Genomic DNA, 21,428 nt, shown 5'->3' on the forward strand with positions numbered 1-21,428 from the left:
GGAAGCACCGCAGATCAGGACAGAGAAGTGTGTGGAGCGGCACTGAGGGAGACTGCCGGGACCCAGAAGCTGGGTGAGTTGGCTACAGCCATAAAGGGCCGTATACATAGATAACATATAGTGCCGTATACATAGATAACATATAGTACCGTATACATAGATAACATATAGTGCCGTATACATAGATAACATATAGTGCCGTATACATAGATAACATATAGTACCGTATACATAGATAACATATAGTACCGTATACATAGATAACATATAGGGCCGTATACATAGATAACATATAGTACCGTATACATAGATAACATATAGTGTCGTATACATAGATAACATATAGTGCCGTATACATAGATAACATATAGTGCCGTATACATAGATAACATATAGTGCCGTATACATAGATAACATATAGTGCCGTATACATAGATAACATATAGTGCCGTATACATAGATAACATATAGTGCCGTATACATAGATAACATATAGTGCCGTATACATAGATAACATATAGTGTCGTATACATAGATAACATATAGTGCCGTATACATAGATAACATATAGTGCCGTATACATAGATAACATATAGTGCCGTATACATAGATAACATAGTGCCGTATACATAGATAACATATAGGGCCGTATACATAGATAACATATAGTGCCGTATACATAGATAACATATAGGGCCGTATACATAGATAACATATAGTGCCGTATACATAGATAACATATAGTACCGTATACATAGATAACATATAGTGCCGTATACATAGATAACATATAGTGCCGTATACATAGATAACATATAGTACCGTATACATAGATAACATATAGTACCGTATACATAGATAACATATAGGGCCGTATACATAGATAACATATAGTACCGTATACATAGATAACATATAGTGTCGTATACATAGATAACATATAGTACCGTATACATAGATAACATATAGTACTGTATACATAGATAACATATAGTGCCGTATACATAGATAACATAGTGCCGTATACATAGATAACATATAGTGCCGTATACATAGATAACATAGTGCCGTATACATAGATAACATATAGGGCTGTATACATAGATAACATATAGTGTCGTATACATAGATAACATATAGTACCGTATACATAGATAACATATAGTGCCGTATACATAGATAACATATAGTGCCGTATACATAGATAACATAGTGCCGTATACATAGATAACATATAGGGCCGTATACATAGATAACATATAGTACTGTATACATAGATAACATATAGGGCCGTATACATAGATAACATATAGGGCCGTATACATAGATAACATATAGTGCCGTATACATAGATAACATATAGTGCCGTATACATAGATAACATATAGTGCCGTATACATAGATAACATATAGTACCGTATACATAGATAACATATAGTGCCGTATACATAGATAACATATAGTACCGTATACATAGATAACATATAGTGCCGTATACATAGATAACATATAGGGCCGTATACATAGATAACATATAGTGCCGTATACATAGATAACATATAGTACCGTATACATAGATAACATATAGTACCGTATACATAGATAACATATAGTGCCGTATACATAGATAACATATAGTGCCGTATACATAGATAACATATAGTGCCGTATACATAGATAACATATAGTGGCGTATACAGTGGCGGATTATAATGTGGGCGGTTTGGGCGGCCGCCTGGGGCCCGAGGCTCCGGGGGGGCCCATGCCGCGCCGCCCACATTATAATCCGCCCACGCCGCTGCGGCCCGGCCCGCCACTGCACTCATGTGACCGCAAGCATTATTTCGCTTGCGGTCACAGGAGTCCCCGGCTGCCTCCGGCTGATGTGCGGCTGCCGGGGGTGTCTCGTCCTCTCCCCGGCAGCGCGCGCATCACACAGCTCACTGTGCCGCCTAAGCCCTGACTTCCGGTATTAAGAGCGCACGTTAGAGACGCTCTGTACATCAGCCGGAGGCAGCCGGGGACAGACCAGGAGCCAAGAGGATCGACGGGGGAACGGATGGCAGGTGAGTTGTGTTTTTTTTTATTTATTTACTGACTGCTGTACAAGGGCGGGGGGGGCATCTATAAAGGAGAAAAAAGAGGGGGACCATCTATAAGGGGGAAAGAGGGGGACCATCTATAGAGGGGGAAAGAGGGGGACCATCTATAGAGGGGGAAAGAGGGGGACCATCTATAGAAGGGGGAAGAGGGGGACCATCTATAGAGGGGGAAAGAGGGGGACCATCTATAGAGGGGGGAGAGGGGGACCATCTATAAGGGGGGGAAAGAGGGGGACCATCTATAAGGGGGGAAAGAGGGGGACCATCTATAAGGGGGTAAAGAGGGGGACCATCTATAGAGGGGGAAAGAGGGGGACCATCTATAAGGGGGGGAAGAGGGGGACCATCTATAGAGGGGGGAGAGGGGGACCATCTATAGAGGGGAAAGAGGGGGACCATCTATAAGGGGGGAAAGGGAAGAGGGGGACCATCTATAGAGGGGGAAAGAGGGGGACCATCTATAGAGGGGGGAAGAGGGGGACCATCTATAGAGGGGGAAAGAGGGGGACCATCTATAGAGGGGGGAGAGGGGGACCATCTATAGAGGGGGGAGAGGGGGACCATCTATAAGGGGGGGGAGAGGGACCATCTATAGAGGGGGAAAGAGGGGGACCATCTATAGAGGGGGAAAGAGGGGGACCATCTATAGAGGGGGGAAGAGGGGGACCATCTATAGAGGGGGAAAGAGGGGGACCATCTATAAGGGGGGAAAGAGGGGACCATCTATAGAGGGGGAAAGAGGGGGACCATCTATAGAGGGGGAAAGAGGGGGACCATCTATAGAGGGGGAAAGAGGGGGACCATCTATAGAGGGGGGAGAGGGGGACCATCTATAAGGGGGGGAAAGAGGGGGACCATCTATAAGGGGGGAAAGAGGGGGACCATCTATAAGGGGGTAAAGAGGGGGACCATCTATAGAGGGGGAAAGAGGGGGACCATCTATAAGGGGGGAAAGAGGGGACCATCTATAGAGGGGGAAAGAGGGGGACCATCTATAGAGGGGGGAAGAGGGGGACCATCTATAGAGGGGGAAAGAGGGGGACCATCTATAGAGGGGGGAGAGGGGGACCATCTATAAGGGGGGAAAGAGGGGGACCATCTATAAGGGGGAAAGAGGGGGACCATCTATAGAGGGGGAAAGAGGGGGACCATCTATAAGGGGGGGGAGAGGGGGACCATCTATAAGGGGGGGGAAAGGGGGACTATCTATAGAGGGGGAAAGAGGGGGACCATCTATAGAGGGGGGAGAGGGGGACCATCTATAAGGGGGGAAAGAGGGGGACCATCTATAAGGGGGGAAAGAGGGGGACCATCTATAGAGGGGGAAAGAGGGGGACCATCTATAGAGGGGGGAGAGGGGGACCATCTATAAGGGGGGAAAGAGGGGGACCATCTATAAGGGGGGAAAGAGGGGGACCATCTATAGAGGGGGAAAGAGGGGGAAAGAGGGGGACCATCTATAAGGGGGGAAAGAGGGGGACCATCTATAAGGGGGGAAAGAGGGGGACCATCTATAAGGGGGGAAAGAGGGGGACCATCTATAGAGGGGGGAGAGGGGGACCATCTATAAGGGGGGAAAGAGGGGGACCATCTATAAGGGGGGAAAGAGGGGGACCACCTATAAAGGGGGAAAGAGGGGGACCATCTATAGAGGGGGAAAGAGGGGGACCATCTATAAGGGGGGAAAGAGGGGGACCATCTATAGAGGGGGGAGAGGGGGGAGAGGGGGACCATCTATAAGGGGGAAAGAGGGGACCATCTATAAGGGGGAAAGAGGGGGACCATCTATAAGGGGGGAAAGAGGGGGACCATCTATAGAGGGGGAAAGAGGGGGACCATCTATAAGGGGGAAAGAGGGGGACCATCTATAAGGGGGAAAAGAGGGGGACCATCTATAGAGGGGGAAAGGAGAGACCATCTATAGAGGGGGAAAGAGGGGGACCAGCTATAAGGGGGAAAGAGGGGGACCATCTATAGAGGGGGAAAGAGGGGGACCAGCTATAGAGGGGGAAAGAGGGAGACCATCTATAAGGGGGGAAAGAGGGGGACCATCTATAGAGGGGGAAAGAGGGGGACCATCTATAAGGGGGGGAAAGAGGGGGACCATCTATAGAGGGGGAAAGAGGGGGACCATCTATAGAGGGGGAAAGAGGGGGACCATCTATAGAGGGGGGAGAGGGGGACCATCTATAAGGGGGGAAAGAGGGGGACCATCTATAAGGGGGGGAAAGAGGGGGACCATCTATAAGGGGGGAAAGAGGGGGACCATCGAAAGAGGGGGACCATCTATAAGGGGGGAAAGAGGGGGACCATCTATAAGGGGGGAAAGAGGGGGACCATCTATAGAGGGGGAAAGAGGGGGAGCATCTATAGAGGGGGAAAGAGGGGGACCATCTATAAAGAGGGAAAGAGGGGGACCATCTATAAAGAGGGAAAGAGGGGGACCATCTATAGAGGGGGAAAGAGGGGGACCATCTATAGAGGGGGAAAGAGGGGGACCATCTATAAGGGGGGGGGAAAGAGGGGGACCATCTATAAGGGGGAAAGAGGGGGACCATCTATAAGGGGGGGGGAAGAGGGGGACCATCTATAAGGGGGGAAAGAGGGGGACCATCTATAGAGGGGGGAGAGGGGGGAGAGGGGGACCATCTATAAGGGGGAAAGAGGGGACCATCTATAAGGGGGAAAGAGGGGGACCATCTATAAGGGGGGGAAAGAGGGGACCATCTATAGAGGGGGAAAGAGGGGGACTATCTATAAGGGGGGAAAGAGGGGGACCATCTATAGAGGGGGAAAGAGGGGGACCATCTATAAGGGGGGAAAGAGGGGGACCATCTATAAGGGAGGGGGGAGAGGGGGACCATCTATAAGGGGGGGGGGAGAGGGACCATCTATAGAGGGGGAAAGAGGGAGACTATCTATAAGGGGGGAAAGAGGGGGACCATCTATAGAGGGGGAAAGAGGGGGACCATCTATAGAGGGGGAAAGAGGGGGACCATCTATAAAGGGGGAAAGAGGGGGACTATCTATAGAGGGGGAAAGAGGGGGACCATCTATAGAGGGGGGAGAGGGGGACCATCTATAGAGGGGGAAAGAGGGGGGCCATCTATAGAGGGGGGAAAGAGGGGGACCATCTATAAGGGGGGAAAGAGGGGGACCATCTATAAGGGGGTAAAGAGGGGGACCATCTATAAGGGGGTAAAGAGGGGGACCATCTATAGAGGGGGAAAGAGGGGGACCATCTATAGAGGGGGAAAGAGGGAGACCATCTATAAGGGGGGAAAGAGGGAGACCATCTATAGAGGGGGAAAGAGGGGGGCCATCTATAGAGGGGGGAAAGAGGGGGACCATCTATAAGGGGGGAAAGAGGGGGACCATCTATAAGGGGGGAAAGAGGGGGACCATCTATAAGGGGGGAAAGAGGGGGACCATCTATAAGGGGGGGAAAGAGGGGGACCATCTATAGAGGGGGAAAGAGGGGGAGCATCTATAGAGGGGGGAGAGGGGGACCATCTATAAGGGGGTAAAGAGGGGGAGCATCTATAGAGGGGGAAAGAGGGGGACCATCTATAGAGGGGGAAAGAGGGGGACCATCTATAAGGGGGGAAAGAGGGGGACCATCTATAGAGGGGAAAAGAGGGGGACCATCTATAAAGGGGGTAAAGAGGGGGACCATCTATATAGGGGGGAAAGAGGGGGACCATCTATATAGGGGGGAAAGAGGGGGACCATCTATATAGGGGAAAGAGGGGGACCATCTATAGAGGGGGAAAGAGGGGGACCATCTATAAGGGGGTAAAGAGGGGGACCATTTATAAGGGGGGAAAGAGGGGGACCATCTATAAGGGGGGAAAGAGGGGGACCATCTATAGAGGGGGAAAGAGGGGGAGCATCTATAGAGGGGAAAAGAGGGGGACCATCTATAGAGGGGGGAGAGGGGGACCATCTATAAGGGGGTAAAGAGGGGGACCATATATAAGGGGGGAAAGAGGGGGACCATCTATAAGGGGGGAAAGAGGGGGACCATCTATAAGGGGGGAAAGAGGGGGACCATCTATAGAGGGGGAAAGAGGGGGACCATCTATAGAGGGGGGAGAGGGGGACCATCTATAAGGGGGTAAAGAGGGGGATCATATATAAGGGGGGAAAGAGGGGGACCATCTATAAGGGGGGAAAGAGGGGGACCATCTATAGAGGGGGAAAGAGGGGGACCATCTATATAGGGGAAAGAGGGGGACCATCTATAAGGGGGGAAGAGGGGAACCATCTATAAGGGGGAAAGAGGGGGACCATCTATAAGGGGGGAAAGAGGGGGACCATCTATAAGGGGGAAAGAGGGGGACCATCTATAGAGGGGGAAAGAGGGGGACCATCTATAGAGGGGGGAGAGGGGGACCATCTATATAGGGGAAAGAGGGGGAGCATCTATAAGGGGGAAAGAGGGGGACCATCTATATAGGGGAAAGATGGAGACTATCTATAAGGGGGGGAAGAGGGGAACCATCTATAAGGGGGAAAGAGGGGGACCATCTATAGAGGGGGAAAGAGGGGGACCATCTATAGAGGGGGGAGAGGGGGACCATCTATAAGGGGGTAAAGAGGGGGATCATATATAAGGGGGGAAAGAGGGGGACCATCTATAAGGGGGGAAAGAGGGGGACCATCTATAGAGGGGGAAAGAGGGGGACCATCTATATAGGGGAAAGAGGGGGACCATCTATAAGGGGGGGAAGAGGGGAACCATCTATAAGGGGGAAAGAGGGGGACCATCTATAAGGGGGGAAAGAGGGGGACCATCTATAAGGGGGAAAGAGGGGGACCATCTATAGAGGGGGGAAAGAGGGGGACCATCTATAGAGGGGGAAAGAGGGGGACCATCTATAAGGGGGAAAGAGAGGGACCATCTATATAGGGGAAAGAGGGGGACCATCTATAAGGGGGGGAAGAGGGGAACCATCTATAAGGGGGAAAGAGGGGGACCATCTATAAGGGGGGAAAGAGGGAGACTATAAGGGGGTAAAGAGGGGGACCATCTATAAGGGGGAAAGAGGGGGACCATCTATAGAGGGGGAAAGAGGGGGACCATCTATAGAGGGGGAAAGAGGGGGGACCATCTATAAGGGGGAAAGAGGGGGACCATCTATAGAGGGGGAAAGAGGGGGACCATCTATAAGGGAGGGGGGAGAGGGGGACCATCTATAAGGGGGGGGAGAGGGGGACCATCTATAGAGGGGGGAGAGGGGGGCCATCTATAGAGGGGGAAAGAGGGGGGCCATCTATAAGGGGGGGAAGAGGGGGGCCATCTATAAGGGGGGGAAGAGGGGGACCATCTATAGAGGGGGGAGAGGGGGACCATCTATAGAGGGGGAAAGAGGGGGACCATCTATAAAGGGGAAAGAGGGGGACCATCTATAAGGGGGGGAAAGAGGGGACCATCTATAGAGGGGGAAAGAGGGGGACCATCTATAGAGGGGGGAGAGGGGGACCATCTATAAGGGGGGGAAGAGGGGGACCATCTATAGAGGGGGAAAGAGGGGGACCATCTATAAGGGGGGAAAGAGGGGGACCATCTATAAGGGAGGGGGGAGAGGGGGACCATCTATAGAGGGGGAAAGAGGGGGAGCATCTATAGCATTAGCCCCCTCCTCTCCTGACATCCTCTGTGCTCCTGTGACCTCCCCTATAAGATCAGCCCCTCCTCTCCTGACATCCTCTGTGCTGCTGTGACCTCCCCTATAAGATCAGCACCCTCCTCTCCTGTCATCCTCTGTGCTGCTGTGACCTCCCCTATATATCAGCCCCCTCCTCTCCTGACATCCTCTGTGCAGCTGTGTCCTCCCCTATAAGATCAGCACCCTCCTCTCCTGACATCCTCTGTGCTGCTGAGACCTCCCCTATTAGATCAGCACCCTCCTCTCCTGTCATCCTCTGTGCTGCTGTGTGCTCCCCTATAAGATCAGCACCCTCCTCTCCTGACATCCTCTGTGCTGCTGTGACCTCCCCTATAAGATCAGCACCCTCCTCTCCTGACATCCTCTGTGCTGCTGTGTCCTCCCCTATAAGATCAGCCCCTCCTCTCCTGACATCCTCTGTGCTGCTGTGTCCACCCCTATAGTATCAGCCCCCTCCTCTCCTGACATCCTCTGTGCTGCTGTGACCTCCCCTATATATCAGCCCCCTCCTCTCCTGACATCCTCTGTGATGCTGTGACCTCTCCTATAAGATCAGCCCCCTCCTCTCCTGACATCCTCTGTGCTGCTGTGTGCTCCTCTATATATCAGCACCCTCCTCTCCTGACATCCTCTGTGCTGCTGTGTCCTCTCCTATAGTATCAGCCCCCTCCTCTCCTGACATCCTCTGTGCTGCTGTGTGCTCCTCTATATATCAGCACCCTCCTCTCCTGACATCCTCTGTGCTGCTGTGACCTCCCCTATAAGATCAGCACCCTCCTCTCCTGACATCCTCTGTGCTGCTGTGACCTCCCCTATAAGATCAGCACCCTCCTCTCCTGTCATCCTCTGTGCTGCTGTGACCTCCCCTATATATCAGCACCCTCCTCTCCTGACATCCTCTGTGCTGCTGTGTCCTCCCCTATAAGATCAGCCCCCTCCTCTCCTGACATCCTCTGTGCTGCTGTGTGCTCCCCTATAAGATCAGCCCCCTCCTCTCCTGACATCCTCTGTGCTGCTGTGACCTCCCCTATAAGATCAGCCCCCTCCTCTCCTGTCATCCTCTGTGCTGCTGTGTCCTCTCCTATAGATCAGCCCCCTCCTCTCCTGACATCCTCTGTGCTGCTGTGACCTCCCCTATAAGATCAGCCCCCTCCTCTCCTGTCATCCTCTGTGCTGCTGTGTCCTCCCCTATAAGATCAGCACCCTCCTCTCCTGACATCCTCTGTGCTGCTGTGTCCTCTCCTATAGTATCAGACCCCTCCTCTCCTGACATCCTCTGTGCTGCTGTGTCCTCTCCTATAGATCAGCCCCCTCCTCTCCTGACATCCTCTGTGCTGCTGTGACCTCCCCTATATATCAGCCCCCTCCTCTCCTGACATCCTCTGTGCTGCTGTGACCTCCCCTATATATCAGCCCCCTCCTCTCCTGACATCCTCTGTGCTGGTGTGACCTTGGGGGGAAGGGGCGCAACATCAGGGTGAGTTGGCAGTATGTTTATTGGGGGCAGTGGAGGTGGGGTGGACAATGCTTACTGGGAGCAGCAAGGGACCAAACATTATGTTTATTGGGGCCAGCAGGGAGGGGAGGCAGGCAGTGTTTATTGGGGACAGTGGGGGGGGGGGGGGGGGGGGGGGGGGGACACGCAGTAGCGGATCATAATGTGGGCAGGTTGACTGGGGGGGGGGGGGCCCAGGGTACATTTAATCTGCCACTGGCCGTATACATAGATAACATATAGTACCGTATACATAGATAACATATAGTACCGTATACATAGATAACGTATAGTACCGTATACATAGATAACGTATAGTGCCGTATACATAGATAACATATAGTACCGTATACATAGATAACATATAGGGCCGTATACATAGATAACGTATAGTGCCGTATACATAGATAACATATAGTACCGTATACATAGATAACGTATAGTGCCGTATACATAGATAACGTATAGGGCCGTATACATAGATAACATATAGTGCCGTATACATAGATAACATATAGTGCCGTATACATAGATAACATATAGTACCGTATACATAGATAACATATAGGGCCGTATACATAGATAACATATAGTGCCGTATACATAGATAACATATAGTGCCGTATACATAGATAACATATAGTGCCGTATACATAGATAACATATAGTGCCGTATACATAGATAACATATAGTACCGTATACATAGATAACGTATAGGGCCGTATACATAGATAACATATAGTGCCGTATACATAGATAACATATAGTGCCGTATACATAGATAACATATAGTACCGTATACATAGATAACATATAGGGCCGTATACATAGATAACATATAGTGCCGTATACATAGATAACATATAGTGCCGTATACATAGATAACATATAGTGCCGTATACATAGATAACATATAGTGCCGTATACATAGATAACATATAGTGCCGTATACATAGATAACATATAGTGCCGTATACATAGATAACATATAGTGCTGTATACATAGATAACATATAGTACTGTATACATAGATAACATATAGGGCCGTATACATAGATAACATATAGGGCCGTATACATAGATAACATATAGGGCCGTATACATAGATAACATATAGGGCTGTATACATAGATAACATATAGGGCCGTATACATAGATAACATATAGTACCGTATACATAGATAACATATAGTACCGTATACATAGATAACATATAGTACCGTATACATAGATAACATATAGTGCTGTATACATAGATAACATATAGTACTGTATACATAGATAACATATAGTACCGTATACATAGATAACATATAGTGCTGTATACATAGATAACATATAGTGCTGTATACATAGATAACATATAGTGCCGTATACATAGATAACATATAGTACTGTATACATAGATAACATATAGTACCGTATACATAGATAACATATAGTACTGTATACATAGATAACATATAGGGCCGTATACATAGATAACATATAGTGCCGTATACATAGATAACATATAGTGCCGTATACATAGATAACATATAGGGCCGTATACATAGATAACATATAGTGCCGTATACATAGATAACATATAGTGCCGTATACACAGATAACATATAGTACTGTATACACAGATAACATATAGTACCGTATACATAGATAACATATAGGGCCGTATACACAGATAACATATAGTACTGTATACATAGATAACATATAGTGCCGTATACATAGATAACATATAGTACCGTATACATAGATAACATATAGTACCGTATACATAGATAACATATAGTACCGTATACATAGATAACATATAGTACTGTATACATAGATAACATATAGGGCCGTATACATAGATAACATATAGTGCCGTATACATAGATAACATATAGTACCGTATACATAGATAACATATAGGGCCGTATACATAGATAACATATAGTACCGTATACATAGATAACATATAGTACTGTATACATAGATAACATATAGTACTGTATACATAGATAACATATAGTGCCGTATACATAGATAACATATAGGGCCGTATACATAGATAACATATAGTACCGTATACATAGATAACATATAGGGCCGTATACATAGATAACATATAGTGCCGTATACATAGATAACATATAGTACTGTATACATAGATAACATATAGTACTGTATACATAGATAACATATAGTGCTGTATACATAGATAACATATAGTACTGTATACATAGATAACATATAGGGCCGTATACATAGATAACATATAGTGCTATTTATGTGTAAAACTGTCATACTGTCAAAACGTGTCATAATGTCAGTCTGTGCTAGGCTCACGCCTCTCTCCACTTTGAAAAATGGACGCCAGTTTTACTCTGTGTAAACAGAGTCTTACATGTAAGGAGCAATGACGGCGTGCTGCCCCGGCGTCACTCCCCGTGCTGCCCGGTACTGTGCACTCATCTGCCTCCCTCCCTCCCCGTACTGTGCACTCATCTGCCTCCCTCCCTCCCTGTGCTGCCCGGTGCTGTGCGCTCATCTGTCTCACTCACTCCCCGTGCTGCCCGGTGCTGTGCACTCATCTGTCTCCCTCCCTCCCTGTGCTGCCCGGTGCTGTGCGCTCATCTGTCTCCCTCCCTCCCCGTGCTGCCTGGTACTGTGCGCTCATCTGTCTCCCTCCCTCCCCGTGCTGCCCGGTACTGTGCGCTCATCTGTCTCCCTCCCTCCCCGTGCTGCCCGGTACTGTGCGCTCATCTGCCTCCCTCCCCGTGCTGCCCGGTACTGTGCGCTCATCTGCCTCCCTCCCTCCCTGTGCTGCCCGGTGCTGTGCGCTCATCTGTCTCCCTCCCTCCCCGTGCTGCCTGGTACTGTGCGCTCATCTGTCTCCCTCCCTCCCCGTGCTGCCCGGTACTGTGCGCTCATCTGTCTCCCTCCCTCCCGTGCTGCCCGGTACTGTGCGCTCATCTGCCTCCCTCCCCGTGCTGCCCGGTACTGTGCGCTCATCTGTCTCCCTCCCTCCCCTTGCTGCCCGGTACTGTGCGCTCATCTGCCTCCCTCCCCGTGCTGCCCGGTACTGTGCGCTCATCTGTCTCCCTCCCTCCCCGTGCTGTGTGCTCATCTGCCTCCCTCCCTCCCTGTGCTGCCCGGTACTGTGCGCTCATCTGCCTCCCTCCCTCCCCGTGCTGCCCGGTACTGTGTGCTCATCTGTCTCCCTCCCCGTGCTGCCCGGTACTGTGCGCTCATCTGTCTCCCTCACTCCCTGTGCTGCCCGGTGCTGTGCGCTCATCTGTCTCCCTCCCTCCTCGTGCTGCCCGGTGCTGTGCACTCATCTGTCTCCCTCCCTCCCCGTGCTGCCCGCTACTGTGCACTCATCTGCCTCCCTCCCTCCCCGTACTGTGCGCTCATCTCCCTCCCTCCCTCCCAGATGCTGTGCGCTCATCTGTCTCCCTCCCTCCCCGTATTGTGCGCTCATCTGTCTCCCTCCCTCCCCGTATTGTGCGCTCATCTGTCTCCCTCCCTTCCCGTGCTGCCCGGTACTGTGCGCTCATCTGTCTCCCTCCCTCCCCGTGCTGCCCGGTGTTGTGCGCTCATCTGTCTCCCTCCCTCCCTGTGCTGCCCGGTGCTGTGCGCTCATCTATCTCCCTCCCTCCCCGTGCTGCCCGGTACTGTGCGCTTATCTGTCTCCCTCCCTCCCAGATGCTGTGCGCTCATCTGTCTCCCTCCCTCCCCGTACTGTGCGCTCATCTGTCTCCATCCTCGTGCTGCCCGCTGCTGTGCGCTCATCTGTCTCCCTCCCTCCCCGTGCTGCCCGGTGCTGTGCACTCATCTGTCTCCCTCCCTCCCCGTGCTGCCCGATGCTGTGCGCTCATCTGTCTCCCTCCCTCCCAGATGCTGTGCGCTCATTTGTCTCCCTCCCTCCCCGTACTGTGCGCTCATCTGTCTCCCTCCCTCCCCGTGCTGCCCGGTGCTGTGCGCTCATCTGTCTCCCTCCCTCCCCATGCTGCCCGGTGCTGTGCGCTCATCTGTCTCCCTCCCTCCCAGATGCTGTGCGCTCATCTGTCTCCCTCCCTCCCAGATGCTGTGCGCTCATTTGTCTCCCTCCCTCCCCGTACTGTGCACTCATCTGTCTCCCTCCCTCCCCGTGCTGCCCGGTGCTGTGCGCTCATCTGTCTCCCTCCCTCCCCGTGCTGCCCGGTGCTGTGCGCTCATCTGTCTCCCTCCCTCCCAGATGCTGTGCGCTCATCTGTCTCCCTCCCCGTACTGTGCGCTCATCTGTCTCCCTCCCTCCCCGTGCTGCCCGGTACTGTGCGCTCATCTGTCTCCCTCCTTCCCCGTGCTGCCCGGTACTGTGCGCTCATCTGTCTCCCTCCCTCCCCGTGCTGCCCGGTGCTGTGCGCTCATCTGCCTCCCTCCCTCCCCTTGCTGCCCGGTGCTGTACGCTCATCTGTCTCCCTCCCTCCCCGTGCTGCCCGATGCTGTACGCTCATCTGTCTCCCTCCTCGTGCTGCCCGATGCTGTGCGTTCATCTGTCTCCCTCCCTCCCCGTGCTGCCCGGTGCTGTGCGCTCATCTGCCTCCCTCCCCGTGCTGCCCGGTACTGTGCGCTCATCTGTCTCCCTCCCTCCCCATGCTGCCCGATGCTGTACGCTCATCTGTCTCCCTCCCTCCCCGTGCTGCCCGGTACTGTGCGCTCATCTGTCTCCCTCCCTCCCCGTGCTGCCCGGTACTGTGCGCTCATCTGTCTCCCTCCCTCCCCGTGCTGCCTGGTGCTGTGCACTCATCTGCCTCCCTCCCTCCCCGTACTGTGCGCTCATCTCCCTCCCTCCCTCCCAGATGCTGTGCGCTCATCTGTCTCCCTCCCTCCCCGTATTGTGCGCTCATCTGTCTCCCTCCCTCCCCGTATTGTGCGCTCATCTGTCTCCCTCCCTTCCCGTGCTGCCCGGTACTGTGCGCTCATCTGTCTCCCTCCCTCCCCGTGCTGCCCGGTGTTGTGCGCTCATCTGTCTCCCTCCCTCCCTGTGCTGCCCGGTGCTGTGCGCTCATCTATCTCCCTCCCTCCCCGTACTGTGCACTCATCTGTCTCCCTCCCTCCCCGTGCTGCCCGGTGCTGTGCGCTCATCTGTCTCCCTCCCTCCCCGTGCTGCCCGGTGCTGTGCACTCATCTGTCTCCCTCCCTCCCCGTGCTGCCCGATGCTGTGCGCTCATCTGTCTCCCTCCCTCCCAGATGCTGTGCGCTCATTTGTCTCCCTCCCTCCCCGTACTGTGCGCTCATCTGTCTCCCTCCCTCCCCGTGCTGCCCGGTGCTGTGCGCTCATCTGTCTCCCTCCCTCCCCGTGCTGCCCGGTGCTGTGCGCTCATCTGTCTCCCTCCCTCCCCGTGCTGCCCGGTGCTGTGCGCTCATCTGTCTCCCTCCCTCCCAGATGCTGTGCGCTCATCTGTCTCCCTCCCTCCCAGATGCTGTGCGCTCATTTGTCTCCCTCCCTCCCCGTACTGTGCGCTCATCTGTCTCCCTCCCTCCCCGTGCTGCCCGGTGCTGTGCGCTCATCTGTCTCCCTCCCTCCCCGTGCTGCCCGGTGCTGTGCGCTCATCTGTCTCCCTCCCTCCCAGATGCTGTGCGCTCATCTGTCTCCCTCCCCGTACTGTGCGCTCATCTGTCTCCCTCCCTCCCCGTGCTGCCCGGTACTGTGCGCTCATCTGTCTCCCTCCTTCCCCGTGCTGCCCGGTACTGTGCGCTCATCTGTCTCCCTCCCTCCCCGTGCTGCCCGGTGCTGTGCGCTCATCTGCCTCCCTCCCTCCCCTTGCTGCCCGGTGCTGTACGCTCATCTGTCTCCCTCCCTCCCCGTGCTGCCCGATGCTGTACGCTCATCTGTCTCCCTCCTCGTGCTGCCCGATGCTGTGCGTTCATCTGTCTCCCTCCCTCCCCATGCTGCCCGATGCTGTACGCTCATCTGTCTCCCTCCCTCCCCGTGCTGCCCGGTACTGTGCGCTCATCTGTCTCCCTCCCTCCATGTGCTGCCCGATGCTGTGCGCTCATCTGCCTCCCTCCCTCCCCTTGCTGCCCGGTGCTGTACGCTCATCTGTCTCCCTCCCTCCCCGTGCTGCCCGATGCTGTACGCTCATCTGTCTCCCTCCTCGTGCTGCCCGATGCTGTGCGTTCATCTGTCTCCCTCCCTCCCCGTGCTGCCCGGTACTGTGCGCTCATCTGTCTCCCTCCCTCCCCGTGCTGCCCGGTACTGTGCGCTCATCTGTCTCCCTCCCTCCCCGTGCTGCCTGGTGCTGTGCGCTCATCTGTCTCCCTCCCCGTGCTGCCCGGTGCTGTACGCTCATCTGTCTCCCTCCCTCCCCATGCTGCCCGGTGCTGTGCGCTCATCTGTCTCCCTCCCTCCCCGTGCTGCCCGGTACTGTGCACTCATCTGTCTCCCTCCCTCCCAGATGCTGTGCGCTCATCTGTCTCCCTCCCTCCCCGTGCTGCCCGGTACTGTGCGCTCATCTGTCTCCCTCCCTCCCCGTGCTGCCTGGTACTGTGCGCTCATCTGTCTCCCTCCCTCCCCGTGCTGCCCGGTGCTGTACGCTCATCTGTCTCCCTCCCTCCCCATGCTGCCCGATGCTGTACGCTCATCTGTCTCCCTCCCCGTGCTGCCCGGTGCTGTGCGCTCATCTGTCTCCCTCCCTCCCCGTGCTGCCCGGTGCTGTGCGCTCATCTGTCTCCCTCCCTCCCCGTGCTGCCCGGTGCTGTACACTCATCTGTCTCCCTCCCTCCCCGTGCTGCCCGAAGCTGTGCGCTCATCTGTCTCCTTCCCTCCCTGCGCTGCCGGTTGCTGTGCGCTCACAAAGCAGGGAGAGAGTTGACATCAGAAGACTACAGTACTGCAATCGCACAGCAGGTAAGTATGGCTTTTGTTTTCTTAGTTATAGAGGAGGAGACCTATGGGGGTGGGTGGGGCTAACTCCTGGGAAGGATGTCATCTATGGGGGTGGGTGGGGCTAACTCCAGGGAAGAATGTTATCTATGGGGGTGCACCGTGTCACTGTACACTATATTAAGCAGCCGTTACCAGATTCCGGTGGATAACAGAAACACTTACCCATTCTTGCACATGTTGACCACATTTCCAAGCAGGTTGCCGGACAGGCTCTGTTTTGCCAGTTGTGGCTGGGCCATGATGAGGTTCCGCATGGTGTAGCACGCAGAGGACAGGATATCCTCAGAGTTTGGGGTATTTCCAGATGTTTGTGACAGAAGTCGAGAGACATCGGGAAGGATCTGGGAACCTGCAAAGGAAGTAAAACAAATCAAACAAAAGAAACCTTAGAGGAGTGAAAGAATTGTAGAGCATAGGCTAGGCTCCCCTCTCTGCCCAATGCCGGGCTGTAACTGACCACAAGGGGATGCCGGCGTACCGCCCAATGTGTCCTCAATGGGCCCACTGACCTTCCTGGTCCTGCCGCACTCCTCTAACACCGTCATGATCCCCACAAAAATAATTGTATAAATCCACAAAATGGAGAGAACCTAGTCCCAGTCCCACCACGCTCTGCCCAGTAAGAAAATGGAGAGAACCTAGTCCCAGTCCCACCACGCTCTGCCCAGTAAGAAAATGTCGAGAACCTAGTCCCAGAACAACCACGCTCTGCCCAGTAAGAAAATGTTGAGAACCTAGTCCCAGTCCCACCACGCTCTGCCCAGTAAGAAAATGTCGAGAACCTAGTCCCAGTCCCACCACGCTCTGCCCAGTAAGAAAATGAGAAACAGTCCCTTGTCATTACACTGACTTATAGGGCCACTTAATATGGTGGATTTGGTGGTTTCCTAACAGGAGCTGCCACTTGGCTGGGTCCTTCCCGGAGGGATATCTGGCTAGTCCTGTGTTTTGAGACTCTTCAATGAGGCTCCACGGACTCCTCTTTTGCATGCTCGTGTTTCCCAGGGGGCAATGCACCTAGGACTTCACTGCATTGAGCGCTTTCATTGGCAGCCGGCAGTGTTGTCGTTTGGCTGTTCTCCCTGAGTTCAGCAATCTGTTTCTCTTATGGCTCTACTAGGCATTGCTCCCACCTAGCCAGAATCCTGCTCCACACTGATGAGGGGCAACACCCCGAAACAGCTGTCTGTGGATGGTTACCTAGCCTTGGTTTGTCCCTTGTCATTACACTGACTTATAGGGCCACTTAATATGGTGGATTTGGTGGTTTCCTAACAGGAGCTGCCACTTGGCTGGGTCCTTCCCGGAGGGATATCTGGCTAGTCCTGTGTTTTGAGACTCTTCAATGAGGCTCCACGGACTCCTCTTTTGCATGCAGTAAGAAAATGGAGAGAACCTTGTCCCAGTACGACCACGCTCTGCCCAGTAAGTAAATGGAGAGAACCTAGTCCCAGAACAACCACGCTCTGCCCAGTAAGAAAATGTCGAGAACCTAGTCCCAGTACGACCACGCTCTGCCCAGTAAGTAAATGGAGAGAACCTTGTCCCAGTACGACCACGCTCTGCCCAGTAAGTAAATGGAGAGAACCTAGTCCCAGTACGACCACGCTCTGCCCAGTAAGTAAATGGAGAGAACCTTGTCCCAGTACGACCACGCTCTGCCCAGTAAGTAAATGGAGAGAACCTAGTCCCAGTCCCACCACGCTCTGCCCAGTAAGAAAATGGAGAGAACCTCGTCCCAGTCCAGCCACGCTCTGCCCAGTAAGAAAATGTCGAGAACCTAGTCCCAGAACAACCACGCTCTGCCCAGTAAGAAAATGTCGAGAACCTAGTCCCAGAACAACCACGCTCTGCCCAGTAAGAAAATGTCGAGAACCTAGTCCCAGAACAACCACGCTCTGCCCAGTAAGAAAATGTCGAGAACCTAGTCCCAGTACGACCACGCTCTGCCCAGTAAGTAAATGGAGAGAACCTTGTCCCAGTACGACCACGCTCTGCCCAGTAAGTAAATGGAGAGAACCTAGTCCCAGTACGACCACGCTCTGCCCAGTAAGTAAATGGAGAGAACCTTGTCCCAGTACGACCACGCTCTGCCCAGTAAGTAAATGGAGAGAACCTAGTCCCAGTACGACCACGCTCTGCCCATTAAGTAAATGGAGAGAACCTAGTCCCAGTCCCACCACGCTCTGCCCAGTAAGAAAATGGAGAGAACCTCGTCCCAGTCCAGCCACGCTCTGCCCAGTAAGAAAATGTCGAGAACCTAGTCCCAGAACAACCACGCTCTGCCCAGTAAGAAAATGTCGAGAACCTAGTCCCAGAACAACCACGCTCTGCCCAGTAAGTAAATGGAGAGAACCTTGTCCCAGTACGACCACGCTCTGCCCAGTAAGTAAATGGAGAGAACCTAGTCCCAGTACGACCACGCTCTGCCCAGTAAGTAAATGGAGAGAACCTAGTCCCAGTCCAGCCACGCTCTGCCCAGTAAGAAAATGGAGAGAACCTAGTCCCAGTACGACCACGCTCTGCCCAGTAAGTAAATGGAGAGAACCTAGTCCCAGAACAACCACGCTCTGCCCAGTAAGTAAATGGAGAGAACCTAGTCCCAGAACAACCACGCTCTGCCCAGTAAGAAAATGTCGAGAACCTAGTCCCAGAACAACCACGCTCTGCCCAGTAAGTAAATGGAGAGAACCTAGTCCCAGAACAACCACGCTCTGCCCAGTAAGAAAATGTCGAGAACCTAGTCCCAGTACGACCACGCTCTGCCCAGTACGGTCAATAGAACATTGCGGCCACATGTTGGCATCTCTTTATGACAAGTTCCCAATGGATAGCAGAAAACGAGAGGTGACCCTACCCGTGGATATTGTAATGGCCGCCCGTGGATATTGTAATGGCCGCCTTACCCATACTCCTGTGCAGAGACGGATGGCGAGACATATTGCTGAGGAGCGACGTCCCTGTTTTTACCACGTCAGAGTTTCCCGATTGAAGCAAACGTGAGATCTGGGAAAGGCCGTTTTCTTTCAGTCCAATTATCTGACTCATTCCACTGGACATCTAGAAAGAAAGCACAAGATAATATACGAACATACTAACCTAATAACATAATAATATACTAACATAATAACATACTATTATACTAATATACTAACATGCTAACATACTAGTATACTAACATACTTATATGCTAATGTACTATTATACTAATTTACTAACACAGTTATATACTAACATACAAATATGCTAACATACTAACACCACCGCATACTGACTAATTCCACTGCATACTGACTTATACCACCGCATACTGACTAATACCACCGCATACTGACTAATACCACCACATACTTACTAATGCCACCACATACTGACTAATTCCACCGCATACTGACTAACACCCCCATATACTGACTAATACCCCCATATACTGACTAATACCACCGCATACTGACTAATATCCTTGCATACTGACTAACACCACCACATACTGACTAATACCCCCATATACTGACTAATACCACCGCATACTGACTAATATCCTTGCATACTGACTAACACCACCACATACTGACTAACACCACCGCTGCTACTGAATAAGATCCACAGATCATTATCACCTCATCCACTAATATAGAGGTAGCCACAGCTTTACACAAGTTCTGTACTCCATATACATTACAGTGCAGTTACATCAGGTGACTCACAGGGGACATCTTCTTTGATCAGAGTTCTTCCCTTTTCATTTTCTTCTCCATCTGTCCTGGGCCAATATGAGAACTTCTCTGAGCCACAAATCCAAAGAATCTGCCAAACAGACATATTAGGCACCTCACTCCTTCCCATCCTCATCTCTCTACACACTGCACATCTATATTGGCCCCTTTGTGCCCTCATTCACTGGGTAGGCTGACTCTATGACCCCCTTATAGTATATACCCACTCTATGTAGCCTCCTTATAGATGGTCCCCCTCTGTGTATCCCCTTTAGTATATGCCCCCACTATGTAGCCACCATATAGGTGGCCCCTTGTGCATGTACTTGAGACCCCTCCCCCCCCACCTGTGCATCCCCCTCCTCTCTGTAGCCTCTCCTTATAGATGGTTCCCTTTTTAGATGGCTCCCTTGTGTTGTCCCCCTTACAGACGGCCCCTCCCATGATGCCCCTACTATGTTGTCCCCTTATAGATGGCCCCCCCTTATAGATGTCCTTCTCTCCACCTATATTGTTCCCTTATAGATGCCCCCCATTATAGATGTCCTTCTCTCCCTCTATGTCGTCCCCTTATAGGCCCCCTCTCCCCCTATGTTTCCCCCCCTTATAAATGGCCCCCTCTTCCCCTTTGTTGTCCCCCATCTTATAGATGGCCCCCTCTCCTTTTTTGTTGTCCCCCACCTTATAGATGGCTCCTTCTCCTCTCCCCCCTCCTTATAGATGGCCCCTTCTTCTCTCCCCCCTCCTTATAGATGGCCCCTTCTCCACTCCCCCCTCCTTATAGATGGCCCCTTTTCCTCTCGCCCCTTCTCCTCTCCCCCCTCCTTATAGATGGCCCATTCTCTCCCCCCCCTCCCTTATAGATGGCCCCTTCTCCTCTCGCCCCTCCCTTATAGATGGCCTCTTCTCCTCTCCCCCCCTCTTTATAGATGGCCACTTCTCCTCTCCTCCCCCCCCTTACAGATGGCCCCTTCCCCCCCTCCCCTTACAGATGGCCCCTCCTCCTTATAGATTGCCCCTTCTCCTCTCCCCCCTTATAGATGGCCCCTTCTCCCCCCCCTATAGATGGCCACTTCTCCTCTCCCCCCCCCTTCCTTATAGATGGCCACTTCTCCTCTCCCCCTCCCTTATAGATGGCCCCTTCCCCTCTCCTTCCCTCCTTATAGATGGCCACTTCTCATTTCCCTACCTCCCTTATAGATGGCCCCTTCTCTCCCCCCCTTATAGATGGCCTTCTCTCCCTCTATGTTGTCCCCTTATAGGCCCCCTTTCCCCCTATGCCCCCCCTTATAGATGGCCCCTTCTTCTCTCCCCCCTCCTTATAGATGGCCCCTTCTTCTCTCCCCCCTCCTTATAGATGGCCACTTCTCCTCTCCCCCCTCCCTTATAGATGGCCCCTTCTCCTCTCTCCCCTCCCTTATAGATGGCCCCTTCTCCTCTCTCCCCTTATAGATGACCCCTTCTCCTCTCCCTACCTCCCTTATAGATGGCCCCTTCTCCCCCCCCTCCCTTATAGCTGTCCC

General features: G+C 52.4%; 1 protein-coding gene across 1 annotated transcript in view; it reads right to left on the reverse strand.

Annotated features, from left to right (window-relative positions):
* Nucleotides 1–21,428, reverse strand: part of PKP1 (plakophilin 1) — a 178,040-nt gene that overhangs the window by 37,292 nt on the left and 119,320 nt on the right. The window contains exons 10-11 of the mRNA XM_069945506.1: nt 19,096–19,249; nt 16,352–16,538 (exon numbers count right to left, since the gene is read on the reverse strand). Of these exons, the coding sequence (XP_069801607.1) occupies nt 16,352–16,538; nt 19,096–19,249 (341 nt within the window). The remainder of the gene's footprint in view (nt 1–16,351; nt 16,539–19,095; nt 19,250–21,428) is intronic.

The sequence above is a fragment of the Dendropsophus ebraccatus genome, chromosome 11 (assembly GCF_027789765.1).
Source record: "Dendropsophus ebraccatus isolate aDenEbr1 chromosome 11, aDenEbr1.pat, whole genome shotgun sequence".
In the NCBI taxonomy this organism is placed as follows: Eukaryota; Metazoa; Chordata; class Amphibia; order Anura; family Hylidae; genus Dendropsophus; species Dendropsophus ebraccatus.